Below are 14,462 nucleotides of genomic sequence, written 5' to 3'. Positions count from 1 at the left end.
CAGAAGGGACAGTGAGTGATATCAAAACCTGAGTTTGATGAAGGCAGTAAAAGGGTAACACCCTACAGTGTAAATGTATAACACTCCCTTGGCGCTTGGAACAAAAAGTCAGATAGGAAATAGTATACAGATTTATTGATCGTCAGTATATGTGGGTGGCAACCCTGCAGTGTGAATCACACTGACATAATAAAATAAACAAGGCACATGGGCAAATTTGTATAGCATGAAAGCAGGCAAAAAGTTATATGTTGTAAAAAAAAGTCCATATTGGCCACAAAAACTCTCTGATAGGGCTGGTAAAGTCCACTAGATAACAGAGATTACAACACAGTCAATAATATGCAGATGTGGCAATTGTGAATTCTCCTTTTGGCTTGTCAGTCCACAAAAGCACGGTTCTCTGATAGGGCTAATGAAGTCCACTGAATAACAGAGATAACGACAGAGTCAATCCTATGCGGATTTGGCAAATGTAAATTCTCCTTTAGGTATGTCAGCTGACATAAGGTTCCAATGGAGAACGCCTAAGATAGGCTTGGTGATAGAGGACTTACCCTCACTGTTGATGGGCTGTAGTGTCCTTCCACATAATCCTGCTTAGTGCCTAGAAAACCGATACGATGAGCACGCTTGTGCCATCCGCTGGAGTGCGATGGTGCAAACCCAGAAGTCGCGGGCGGTATCGTGGTCTTAGCAGAGTTGCGCATGCGTGAGATGGATCCATTTGCTTCCCAAAGCGGCGGTCTCTAGTGTGTGTGTGGTGCCTGTGAAAGGCAAGAACTTGGCCACCCAACGCGTTTCGCACTAGGCTTCTTCAGGGATCGATCTCTGATCTTCATCGATCCCTGAAGAAGCCTAGTGTGAAACGTGTTTGTTTGACCATACCTTTGCCTCTCACAGGCACCGCACATACACCAGAGACCGCCGCTTTGGGAAGCGAACGGATCCACTTTGCGCATGCGCAACTCTGCTAAGACTGCGATACTGCCAGCGACTTCCGGGTTTGGACCATCGCACTCCAGCGGGACGGCACAAGCGTGCTCATCATATCCGCTATCTTGGCACAAAGCAGGATCATTTGGAAGGACACTACAGCCCATCTACAGTGAGGGGAAGTCCTCTATCACCAAGCCTATCTTAGGCGTTCTCCATCGGATTACAATGTCGGCTGACATACCTAAAGGAGAATTTATATCTGCCTGATTCGCATAGAATTGACTTTGTCGTTATCTCTGTTATTCAGTGGACTTCAGTGGCCCTATCAGAGAACCGTGTTTTTGTGGCTTGACAAGTCTAAAGGAGAATTCACGATTGCCACATCTGCATATTACTGACTTTGTTGTTATCTCTGTATCTAGTGGACTCTACCAGCCCTATCAGAGAACTGTCTTTATGGCAAATATGGACTTTGTTTGCCGCATATAATAACTATCTTTTGCCTGCCTTCATGCTATTTACAGCTGCTTATGTGCCTTGTTTATTTTATTATGTCAGTGTGTTCAACACTGCAGGGTGCCACCCACCTATACTGCCGTCAATAAATTTGTATATCAATTCCTATCTGACCTTTATTCCAAGCGCCAAGGGAATATATTATTATACATTATATATTTACACTGTAGGTTTGGTACCCCTGTACTGACCCTTGAAATTACCCACTGTCCCCTCTGTTTCAAGCGCCAGGGAGTTATACCCATCTTACCAAAGTTAGAACAACCTTAAGATCTTAGATTTAATTGTTGAGGGATAATTTATTGGGAAGTACCTTGACATGTGTTGATTTTTTTTTTTCTCCTAAGACAAGGTTTTTTCATCAGATATGGCAACGTAGGAGACCCATTAGCGTCTCCCCCTTTCTTACTTGATATTTGTACTCAAAATTGCCTTACCATAATTAATTCCAAACTCATTATATATATATATATATATATATATGTATATGTAGCCCTATTGACCACCTGTTCACACACACTCATACACGTTGCATACAATGACTAGGAACACTAAGGACACTGATAAGAATTGACAACAGATATCTGTCAGTCTAACTGTAATGACAGACAACTGACATCAGGGGGAATGATAAAGAGTACATAAATAATCTATTATTTATGTTTCATTTTATAACATATATTAAGAGATTCAGTCACAATTGAATTAGCACACTAGCTTTGCACAAAATCAGCCTTCTTCCCCCATTGCAAACATTTGACCTGCTTGTAAAAACCAGATAAACAGGTTTTGAATACATTTGGCCAGTTATTAGCATATGAAAGCCTGTAGCCAGCTTCTAGAATCTGCCCACAAGAGGGGTTTACACTGGACAAGGAAAAAGTTCTCTCCCTCACTCCATGCTGGATTTCCAGACTGATGCAGGTCATGCAGCTCCTAGGTGAACAGGCCAACATAGGCCCTAAGTAGTGTGAATTATGGAACTGGAATGTAGTAAAAAGTGAGTGAGTGGATACATGAATGTTGTAACTTGAGAATGAATGTTGTAAGTGAAAGTTTAAGTGAGAATGAAAGTGTGACATAAATGCATGCCTGGTTGGGATAAATGAAAGCATTTGTTATACATAGTTAATGATGTAATGCTGTGATTTGTGGAGTGCTGTATTATACATAGTTTGAATTCCTGTTGTGCTTGGGATCGATTGGTTAGGCTTTGGTCATGAAAGCATTTATGTTGTGTTATACATGGTTCTGTATTGGTTAGGCTTTGGTCATGGAGACGTTTGTTGGTTAAGTGTTGGTCCTGGAAACATTGGTGCTTTATGTGAAATACCATGTGTTAAAATTGGCCAGTGGACATTGTGTGTTAATGGCTGAATAGAGAGCTATTTGTGGTGGATTGGCTAAATACTGCTTGTAATGCGTAATGGGGTCTGTACAGACTTCACATTGTTTAGTAAGTACATGTGTTTCTAACAAAGCAGGGCAAGTCAGCCATTTTGGATGGTGACTACATTGTAAGAAGTTCCATAATGGACTTTGAAGGAAGTGAGTTTACTTTAATGTACATGCATAGAAAGTGATGGATTAGGAAGTGATCAGATCGTTAAATATAACATTTTGTTTGCTGTGTTGGTGTTATACATAGTCCTGTGTGGTTTTATGTTGGTTTATGCATAGAATAAACCCCAAATTTAAAGATGGCCCCTGCACACCTGGGGCCAGATCTCGGGACTGTTAATCCCAAGCATACTTTTTATATTGTATTGACTTTTGCAATTAGATGAAGTGGAGATTAATGTTAGAGAGAAAGCAATTTATTTTTCCCTTCAGGCAGCAGGAATCATGCGTGTATCAGACAACTAAAGGTTTTAACCTTGTATTAAATATTAACTTGCTTTTCTCTGTTTGTGCTAACAAGTAAACATAGACTTTACTCAGTGGTATGTCAGCAGATTTAAATCCTTTAAATCATTTTAAAGTACAGTGTGCTTGATTTGTTAGGGTGAAATTTTTGCAATCCTGTACCCACATCTCAGCACTCTATAAGATGGATGTATCTACAAAGCAGAGGAAAATATCAATTATTGGAGGTGGATTGGTAAGTGTTTAATATCATAGAACACTTGACGTAATTTTGCCACTGCAGTATTAATTCAGTTTTGTGAACTACTTGTGTATTTTGGAACGAAAACTTATATGAAAATTTTATCACATACATAAAACTGGAGTGAGGATCTCAATTGAAATCTGTTCATGAAAAAAATGTAGTCTTGATGCTTTGATTCAATCAATAATCAAAAAATATATTGTATGAAAATGTTTGACTGGGTGAAGCTGCTGAAAGTTAAAGGTAAGAAGGAAAAAATATTTATTTGCATTTTTGGGAGAAGTATCGAAAGACACAAATAATACTTATGGAATATAGAACATTTTGCAGCTTTATTATTATAAATGTTGACTGATTTAATTCAAATTGAGATGTAACCACAATTGACCACAAAGTTTAAAAGGTATATAAAAAATTATATCTGTCTGCTCACATCTAATTGAGGCTACATCTATCATAATATGTACAGTGCTCTATTTCTATGGCAGCTTAAAACACTTGCCTAACTGATTCTATAGTGAGGACGGTGTTGTAAAGAGAGTAACCATGTAGACCAAATGGAATTAATACATTCGGTAACCATGCAGCAGATGATCAATGAGATATATATTTATAATTATATTATATTACAATATTATTAAGTAGTTATATATACAGAATTATTGTTTGAGTAATAGCCTTGCAAAATTCCCCACTGGATAACAATACAAACAAAAAGACAATGACAATGTTAGGGCTGACTGCAAATATCATAAACTCGTAGAACAGGCAGAAGACATCTTCACCTATAGCAGCCGCCTTTAATGTAAAGCTGAGCATGCTCACAGGTACTCGGATGCCTCCAGGGCTTAAACTCAGAGTAGGACAAGTTTATAATATTACCGTAGCGCAGACGAGGGCCAAGCGATAGTAGCAGCAGCGAAGTTCGAAAGGCTTAGGTCAAAAGGACCTAAGCAGCGGTAGTGAGGTCCAGGCAGAGGTCAGGGCTGGCAGCAAAAACAGCGTTTCCAGGTAACAGGCAGAGATCAGGCTCAAAAGCAATCCAACAGAGTCCAGTAAGCAAGCCAAGGGTCATACACAGAAGAATCAATCCAAATAACTATGAGCAGAGTAGCAGAGAAAGGGAGCAGGTAGTACACCGAAGCAGCAAACTATAACCGGCTAAACCCTCCCTGCCTAATATACCAGGAAGGACCAATAACAATAGAGGGGCATGGAATAATAATCATTCCCCACCTGGGAATGAATGACTTATGCATTAGCACACGGGACCGTCGACCGTCGTCATGATGATAGCTGGGGTGAAAACCGGAAGTGAGCCCCGGTCATCATGACGACGGCTGGGACGCGTCTGCAGGGCCGAAGCGAGTCACGACGGTGCCTGGGCCACCAGACAAATGTTCTCATGGACAAGCAGCTAGTCTAGACTGTTCTATAGATAGGACGTCAGTGGTGTAGACATTTAGCTTCCACCAGGGAAAGCAGAAGTAACTCAGTTATTGATTCCCTCTAGTTATATTTAGCATACAGTATGAGCCCATCCACACATCAGGGGCACTATACTATAATATAACTTTATATATGTCTGAAACCAACCGTACTTAAGAGAAACCCGGAACTTGAATTGGCATATCTGTTTTGGTACGCTTTTACTGCACTTTGTCTATGTCCGTCTTTCCCTTCTCATACCCATTCTGCCCTTCAAGTAGTTGACAGTTAAGTTCCAGCAGCGGCGCACCCTCCCTCAAATATAGTTGTGGCAAGAAAAATGACACAATAAACTGTACCTATTAATATTAATTCCAGCAAGGCCATCCCTTGCCATTGTTGAATTATATTTCTGTTACTTAATCCAGGTTAACACAGGTCATGACCAGTAAAGCTGGGGAAGTTTTTTAAATAATGTTATTGAACCTTTCATTGGTAGTACAACTTTTCTGCATTTTTGTGGAGATGAAAAATTAAGCAGACTTGTTTTAGCACTTTGAGGGTTATTTACAAACATTGCTCCAAAGTTCAAAACTGTTACATAATTGGAAATTTGGAATCGCACTAGGGATAGAACAATCCTCATTCCTGAATTAAAAAAACTCAAGTATAATTGACAAATACAGATCAGGGGGTACTAATACAACAGATTAACATTTTTAATCTTAAAGACCAGTGTTAGAATAAAAGCAACAAAAAGCACTCCAGTCCACTAATCTTTAAATAATATCTCATATATCACTTGTAAATTATTAATCACATAGCAATTGGCCGAAGCCTTTATTTGGAGACTAATGTAGGCGAAATATTAAAAGCATAGAAGAAAGAGGTGAGTAAATAAGTATAGAAAATTGTGAACGTAAAACAGTATCGGAACCCTTCAGTGGGTGCCGCCCTTATATCCACACCTTTTGTGATTTTATTAGTCAGTGTATTGTACATTAATTTGCTTCTCCCATCTTATTGTATACAAATATCTTAGATGTAGGAGTTAGCAACTATTAAATAATAGCATTCATTGACCTTCTTATAATTTCCTACAGACCATCTAAATTATGAGATCAGACTCCTCCAATAACTATTGGTTGTACTTATATAGTACACCTATTAAACAGGTCTCACTCAATGATGGAATCAACTAATCAGTCTTAGATTAAGATTGTATAAAAAAAAATGACAAAGGGATACAAATTGTATAATCCATGTAATCAAACTTTATAGTGGGTTAATATTCTTGGACTTCTATCTGTACTTCAGATGACCGTATTCGCCCACATATACTTGGCTAAAGCCATTTATTCTCAAAATAAGCATTGCTTTTATTGTATTGCACCAACGGTACCCTATGCATCCCACATATCCTCTTGTTTCCAAGATAATATATTTTTCCCTCTAAGAATGTGTAGCAAAAAAATATTTTTAAAAATTATTATTGCAGTACCGTGTTAGCCAGAAAAATCTATGTGATGTTAAATATTTTCATGTCAAAAAAGACAAAAGTATTATAGGAATGATACCTTTTATTGGCTAATCAAAAAAGAATGATATACATTCACTGATTGCTGTGCACACATACAAATCCTATAGTTTGCATTGGAGTCTCATATCTTCCAGAATGCTGCTACATCATGTATATTAGCCTGCAAATGTCCCATTGTGTTATAGACTAATCATAGTCAGAGCGTGGAATTGATCTTCGTAATTATTCTATTGATCATTGATTTGAGAGTGTGTATGTATGTATGTATCTATGTGTGCATGTCACACACCGGGCCTTTGGTTTCTATAACCGAGGCCCAGCACACTTACCTGCATCCCGCTGACCGCCACGCTCCGTCCGGTCGCCGGCATCTTCTTCTCGGGTCTGCTTATGCTCTATCTTTTTATGTCCTTTGCCTCTCTTCCATTGGCTACTCAATTTTGGCTCCAAAGTTTAAAAGGCACTTCCCCCTACAGCTCAGTGCCTGTTTACTAGACGTGGCTCCATTTCTCCTGCTGTATACCAGTTGTCCGCAGAGCTGACGCTTCATCACTCCTGTGTAACATGTTGTCTGCAGAGCTGACACTTCATTAAGTACTTTGCCAATATTCCTGTGGTATACAGTTGTCCGCAGAGCTGACACCTTCCTTACTCCTGTTGTAACCTTTCATCTGCAGAATTTCTCCTATGTACATTCCCCTATAGGTCTCGTCTGACAACTCCAGTAAGGGCCATGACCTGCGGTTCGAACGCAGCTAAGACCAAATCACCTTGCCGTGGTCCCTGGTTAATACCGTCCGTCCGTTAGACTCCGTGCCTTGCTGGGAGTAGTGCTAAATTAGGCAGATCTGGGATCCGACCCCTTTTAAACTGTGGCATATATATCTATATATATATATATATCATCTCCAAAAGTATGTGGACACCCACACATCTGTCAGCCACACGATTATTAATGAGGTTGGGCACTGATGTTGGGCGATGAGTCCTGACTCACAGTTAGAATTACAATTCATCCCAAAGATTGAGGTCAGGGAGAGAGAGGGAGAGGGAGAGATATATGAAGGAAATATTGGAAAAATATGTTAGTGGGCAACTACATAAGTTTGAGCACATAGGCATAAAAAAAAGTTGGCAATCATGCAAAGGGTTTCATGTATTTTTATAGCACAGGACTGGCAGCTTTTTCCCTGCATTGACTTAGAGATGACCCACTGTGTCTTAAGTCATCACATCCAGGTTTTCAAAAATGTTACTATAACTAAATTCCAGTAGTTCTAAATCCTGCTTACTTTTGTGTTGACCCCACACACATGAGGCCACTTCAAGAATTTTTTCCAGGGCCACTTTAAGTTCCCAATCCACCCCTGAATATATATGCATTAGCTGACATAATATGGATGGATATCAGTAATTTATAATTTTCTGTTCTTGAACAAACATGAGCATGTGGCATGATTATTACTTTTGACTGTTACGGTGTTTTCTGAATGTATAGTAGTATGAAATTACTGTGATTCTGTCTCTTCAACTGCCTATTAGCAACACCGACTACAAATAAAACAACATTTGCCCTAATATATTCCAGGACTGTCATAAGACAAACCCTGCAGCCATATCCATCAGCCATTATTTACTATTACATCTATTTAGTAGGACCTGCCATCTCACAGTGCACATATTCCCTTGTCATTGCTGTGCATAAGTGTCGCATTTATCATATCTGTGTTATTTCACTCTGTGCATGCAACCTGTGGCTTTGCCAATGGCAATGACATGTGGCATGGGCTTATGCATGACAAGCATAATCTTGGAAGAAGCAATAGGACAGAAAATATGAAAGAATTCTTACATTACTGCAAGGTCAGCTTAGTTTCAGCAAAGAACAAACACACTCCAGCCTAACAAATTGCAAAACATTCTGTTCCAATTGGGACAAAAAAATTAGCTGAAGAATTTTGAGGAAGATTACAAGATCGTCCATAAAACATATAGCAGACAAATCGGCCATTCCAATTGTGGGACCTATCAATCTTTAAGAGAAAGATGTAAAGTATTTATAAAAGTTGAATTCAATTGACTGCAGAACAGGACATGGGAGAGGGGTTTGGTTTGGTTTCTGATAAAGATGCTCAGGCTCGGTTCCTCGGAAACCGAACACACCCGAACTTAGGGGCTCCAGGTACCGAGCCGAGTTGGCTCTGTACTTTTGCACTTTTTCGGATTCCAAAACGAGGCAAAATGTCATTGTGTCATTGTTGGATCTCGGATCTCACGAGTTTTGGAATCTATAAATACCGCCCTCCACGGCAATCTAGCACCATTTGAGAGAGGAATACATAAGGGGTAGTATAGAGTGTTGAGCAGTTGGGCAGGCAAACTTACAGAAGTGAAATAGGCAGGGCTGCCAAGAGGAATTCAGGGCCCGGGTACAACAAATTCATGGGGCCCCCCTCATAGTCGAGTAAGCCCCAAAAATTCAGGGATGTGGTCATACATTCAGGGGCGTGGCAATGCGTCGTTGGGGCGTGGCTTGCCTAACAGCGGTGCAAATTTTTTGGGGTGTGTGGTCATACATTTGGGGTGTGGCTAGCACATCAAAATCACTAGGTCCTGAATTCACAAGAACGTCACATATGTCCCAGCACTCCTGACTTAAGACATCTACCACCACAGTGTAGTATACAAAGAATGCAGTGTGTACACATACAGTTCAGTCTTGGCCTGCACCTTACATTGGGCACGACACTCACCAAAAATTTCCATTGTCCCTACTAGAATCACAACATTTCACACACTCTGCTGCTCTCTCCTACCTGTTCTTCTCACTTTCACCACCTGTAGCTGCTGGTTTCTTTAGTTGCGGCTTTGTCTGCATCCTGGAATGTTGAAGGACCTATTTGGGGGGAAAAAAATGGCTACATTTAGAAAATTACAGCCAGACGCAGCGTTAAATTAATAGCACCCACGATTAATAATTAGGCCTTCCTCCAGCCCCAACATTAAAATAATAGTATTCACATTTATTAAATAAACCTTATTCCCTTCCTGCAAACAGCCTAGCAATACCTATTTCCCGCAACCATCACTGCCATTAATAAATTCATAGTCACATTTAATAAATAGACCTCATTCTCCCTAAATATTCAATAGCACCCAAACCACCCCATCTTAAATTAATAGTCCCCACTATTAAATGTGCCTCTCCCCTTTTTTTTAAACTCTGTGCTTCTCTCCCCTTTTTTATTTATTCTGTTTCTCTCTCCTTTTTTATTTATTGTCTCTCCCCTTTTTTATTTATTGTGTCTCTACTTTTTTATTTATTCTCAGCCTCTCTCCCCCGTTGTTTTACTCTCCCTTCTTTATAGCACTGTCCCTTTACACCCCTTGCCTCTCCGTTTCTTTACTTACCTCCTGTCAGCTTCTTTCTTTTTCTCTTCTTCTCTCCTGTCTTCTCTTCTTTCTTCTAGCTGTGTCTTGTCCGGCGCGCCTCACTGACTGACGGGCGTGACTTGATGACGTCACGCCCGGCAGTCAGTGTGAATGGAGAAGAGAAGAGGAGGGACGTGGCGCCGCGCTCACGTGAGTATTTTTTTTTTCTTGTTTTGTTTTATTGTTCCAGTTCCCCCCCACCAACGAACCGACCCGACCCCCCCCCCCCCCCCCCCCGCCCGCCGCGGAGAAAAAAAAAAAAACATAAAAAAAAAAAAGCAAGATAAAATAAAAATTACAAATTAGAACCGAGGGCCCGGCCCGGGCCCGGGTAAAATGTACCTGCTCCCCCCCCCCCCCCTCTCGGCGGCCCTGGAAATAGGAGGGTGGTAGCAGTGTTCAACAAAGCTCCATTGCTAATTGTTATTGCTGAAATACAAATATACAAGTCCTTGCAAGCTTTTTTTCTGAATTTGCACCAAAAAGTGTAAGGGTGCTATCCAAATGGGTTCAAAGCAGTACACAGAAGAGCAGGAGCACCAAACAGCTGCTGCCACCAGTCCTGATGATAGTAATCCCTGTACGTCATCTGGTAAAGCCTATGTAAAAGTACATAGTCTTTTGTAAGTCAGGGAAAAAAAGATAGAAAAAACACCTTTTACTGTGGTGAAGAAAAAAAGAGCTGGAATCCATGAAAAGTTATCTGCCGGAAAAAAATAAAATTCCAACATACCATTCTACACACGCAGTGGCAAAGAAAGAATGAGGCCTTTGCCTTTCTCTATGAGTGCGAGATCTAAAATTGTTACTGAGGCATCTTCTTGTAAGGTCACTCGTGACAAATCAAGACCAAGTAATTCGGACTCCAAGTGGTGTACAAATACTTTTACGTGTAAAAGCCAAGCTGGAAGGGTAAGGCATTAGAGAAAAATGTATGCTCAGATTCAGAAATGACACCAATCCCTGAGTAGAGTCCATCTACAAGTGCCTGAACAGCCCGAGTGTAGCCAGTAATACACCAATTGAGGATGCCAATTTGGAATTGGAAGTTCAACCTATTTTGGATCTCCTGCGATCCTGCACTTATATTTGAAATTGATCCAGAGTAAGCAACCGCCAATCTGTTTCAATTGTGAAAATCCCCCCAGACTCAATATTGCAGTCCTATTTTTACCCTGTATCCAGTACTATCCTTCATTTTAATTAACTGTCGTATCCCTGGATATACTTTTCGCTAAAAATTTGTCTAATGCTTTCTTAAACATATCTTTTGAATCTGCCATCACAACCTTCCCTGTCAGTGAATTCCATATTTTGACTGCCCTTACTGTAAAGAACTCCTTGCTTTGCTGGTTGTGAAATGTCCTCTCCTCTAAACTTAGGGGGTGACTGCGTGTCCTGTGTATAGTCCTTGGGGTAAAAAGTTCCCATGAAAGTTCTCTGTATTGACCCTTAATGTATTTGTACATAGTAATCATATATCCTCTTAGACGCCTCTTTTCTAAAGTAAACATGCCAAAACTGGCTAACCTTTCCTCATAACTTAATGACTCCATGCCCTTTATCAATTTTGTCGCCCTTCTCTGAACCCTTTCTAGTTCCAAATTATCTTTTTTATAGTGGTGCCCAGAACTGTACTGCATATTCAAGATGAGCTCTTACCAGCGATTTATACAGTGGCAAAATTACACTGTCTTCCCTTGCATCTATGCCCCTTTTTATGCATGCCAATACTTTATTTGCCCTTGCAGCTGCTGCTTGACATTGAGCACTATTGCTAAGTCTACTGTCTACGAGCACTCGCAAATCCTTTTACATTATAGATTCTCCTAAATTAATTCCATTTAATTTATAGATTGCGTTCTTGTTTTTGATCCCTAATAACTAGAATTCAGAATGTGTGGAACTATTTCTACCCAAATCCTGACAACAGTCCATTTCAGTAGAAAAGCTATTCCTCACCTCTACCAGAAGGTTCGTAAAAATTTTATTATTGGGCTGCAAAATGTACAAAATGTACACTTAACCACTGATATGTTGACAAGCGTAACTGGGCAAATTTAAGATTATATGACTGTGACAGCCCACTGGGTTGGTGATTCGCCTTCACCAGCAGGAACAGCGGCAGCATGTACCCAAGTACGTCACATTTGTCAGAGGCAGGCTACTGTGTGTATCAGCGACTTCACTAAGAGGCATACAGCTGACAATCACTTACAAAAACTAAGGGATGTCATAGCAACATGGCTTATCCTGCTTGGACTCTCCTCAGGATATGTCATTTCTGATAACGCCACTAGTATTGTGAGAGCTTTACAGTTGGGTTAATTCCAATCACATTTCCTGTTTTGCTCTGTTTTGCTCACACAATAAAATTGGTGGTTCAGAGCTTTTAAAAAAATGACAGGAACGTTCAGGAGATGCTGTCTGTGGCCCGTAAAATATCTGGACATTTCCAACATTCGGCAACAGCGTGTAGGAGATTGCAGCAGCTGCAAGAGAAATTTAATTTGACCTGCCACCAACTGAAGAAAGAGGTGGTGACAAGGTGCAATTCCACCCTGTATATGCTTCTGCGGATGGAGGAATAGCGAAAAGCCATCCATGCTTACTCCACAAGCCATGACATTGGGTAAGGAGGGGGATGTATTTTAGTCAAGCGCAGTGGAGAATGGTTTCCGTGTTGTGCATGGTGCTGAAACCATTTGAAGTAGTCACCTGTGAAGTGAGCTCAGACACTGCTAGCTTGAGTCAAGTGATTCCCTTAATTAGACTTTTGGAAAAGCAGCTTGAGAAATTGAGGGAGGAGATTAAACAAAGCAATTCCGCTAAGTATGTCGGACTTGTAGATCAAGTACTTTATTCGCTTCGTCAGGATCCAAGAGTTATCAAAATCTTGAAATCGGATCACTACATTTGGCGACTGTGCTTGATCCTTGGTATAAGAGCTATGTCTTCTCTTTGTTTCCAACTGACTCAGATCTGAAGAGATGCAAGGAGCTCCTGGTGAGCAAGATGATAGCTCAAGTGTTACGTTACAGGATGGTGTCTCCTCGTTCAGTTTCTCACTCAACTGCTGCTAGGAAAAAACGTAGCTTTCCCAAGAGACCCAGGGATGCTGCAGATGACTTTGCACCAAATTTTGACATCTGGTATGGTCTAAAAGAATTGACCAAAAAACGTGAAACCTCTGCCGTAACTCCACCTGATCCTACAATCAACATTCAAATGATTGTGGTGTATTATTTGCACGATGGCATAGAAATAGACACATCAGACAATCCCTTTACATACTGGGAGGAAAAAAAGGGAATTTGGAGACCCATATACCAACTCTCTTTGCACTGCCTAAGCTGCCCACCCTCCAGTGTGTACTCAGAAAGAGTATTCAGCACAGCCGGGAACCTTGTCAGAGATCGGCGTAGTAGGCTACTTCCTCAAAATGTGGAAAAGATGATGTTCATAAAAATGAACTTCAGGTTCCACGAGGAACTGCAAGTTCTGCCAATTTACATCAAAATACTGAGACTTCTGTAATGGTGTATTCCAGTGGTGATGAATTAATAATGTGTGAGGATGATGTACGTGTGTACAGATGAGGGTAAGGATGAGGTTGAGGATGATGACAACAACAACATCTTGCCACAGTAGAGTTCATTAACAGCACTGTTAACTTAGGTGGCTTAAGGCCATTGTTACCTTGTTTTGTGGGGGCCCAAACAAGCCAAGCACTTCAGCCACAAGGAGTGGCACTTTTGTGGCTGAAGGGCTTGGTTTGTTAAAGTGTGCATGTCCTTTTTAAGATCCAATATAAGGGTGGGTGGGAGGGCCCAAAGACAATTCCATCTTGCACCACTTTTCTTTTCTGCCACTGCTGTGTGCCAATGTGTCCTAGATGTGCTAGGAACTGCCGTGTGTTTACTCTGTCGCTTAGCATCCAGCCCGGTCGCTACAGTATTTGTCCAAAAGTGTACGAAAATAATAATGTGACCTGTGAGGGGGTCAAAATTGACTGCAAATGACTTTAAATTAGTGTTAGCGAGGTTAATAATAATAATGTAGGAACAAAAAAAGAGCAAAATTATGTGATTTTAGCAATTTTTCCCCAAAAATACAGATCCAAAACCAACCAAAAAAAAATATATACTGTTAATGAAGGAGGGGTGGGTGGTCTGCCACAATAAAAAAGCTAACACAGCCAATGCACATATAATATTGAAAAACCATACTAGAAATCATTGTATATACTGTTATGTGGGGTTTGACATAAGCCTGCAAATGAACACAAAAAACGGCCTGCTAGAAAACATTATATATACTAGTGTTGGTGTGGGGGTTCCTAAATACTATATTTATTATTATTATTATTATTATTATTAGCGGTGTGGGATTCTTGCAGGGCCTGATTATTATATTAATATTGGGGTGCAAATTTTTGAGGTATAAACTGAAATTCACTTTAAAATATAAGGGATTATTTGTTCTCCAAAGTAAAAA

General features: G+C 40.3%; 1 protein-coding gene across 2 annotated transcripts in view; it reads left to right on the top strand.

Moving 5' to 3' along the window:
* Nucleotides 1-2,325: 2,325 nt before the first annotated feature.
* The window catches only part of KMO (kynurenine 3-monooxygenase), a 106,561-nt gene continuing 94,424 nt past the window's right edge, over nucleotides 2,326-14,462 (top strand). The window contains exons 1-2 of one of the 2 annotated variants that reach the window (XM_075200697.1): nucleotides 2,326-2,395; nucleotides 3,460-3,556. In XM_075200697.1, coding sequence (XP_075056798.1) covers nucleotides 2,355-2,395; nucleotides 3,460-3,556 — 138 coding nt within the window. In that variant the 5' untranslated portion in view covers nucleotides 2,326-2,354. The other variant, XM_075200698.1, reaches the window with a different exon arrangement.

This window comes from Mixophyes fleayi, chromosome 3, assembly GCF_038048845.1.
Source record: "Mixophyes fleayi isolate aMixFle1 chromosome 3, aMixFle1.hap1, whole genome shotgun sequence".
NCBI classification, from domain to species: domain Eukaryota; kingdom Metazoa; phylum Chordata; class Amphibia; order Anura; family Limnodynastidae; genus Mixophyes; species Mixophyes fleayi.
The sequence above is the reverse complement of the archived record's forward strand: the minus strand, read 5'-3'. Positions and strand labels throughout refer to the sequence as shown.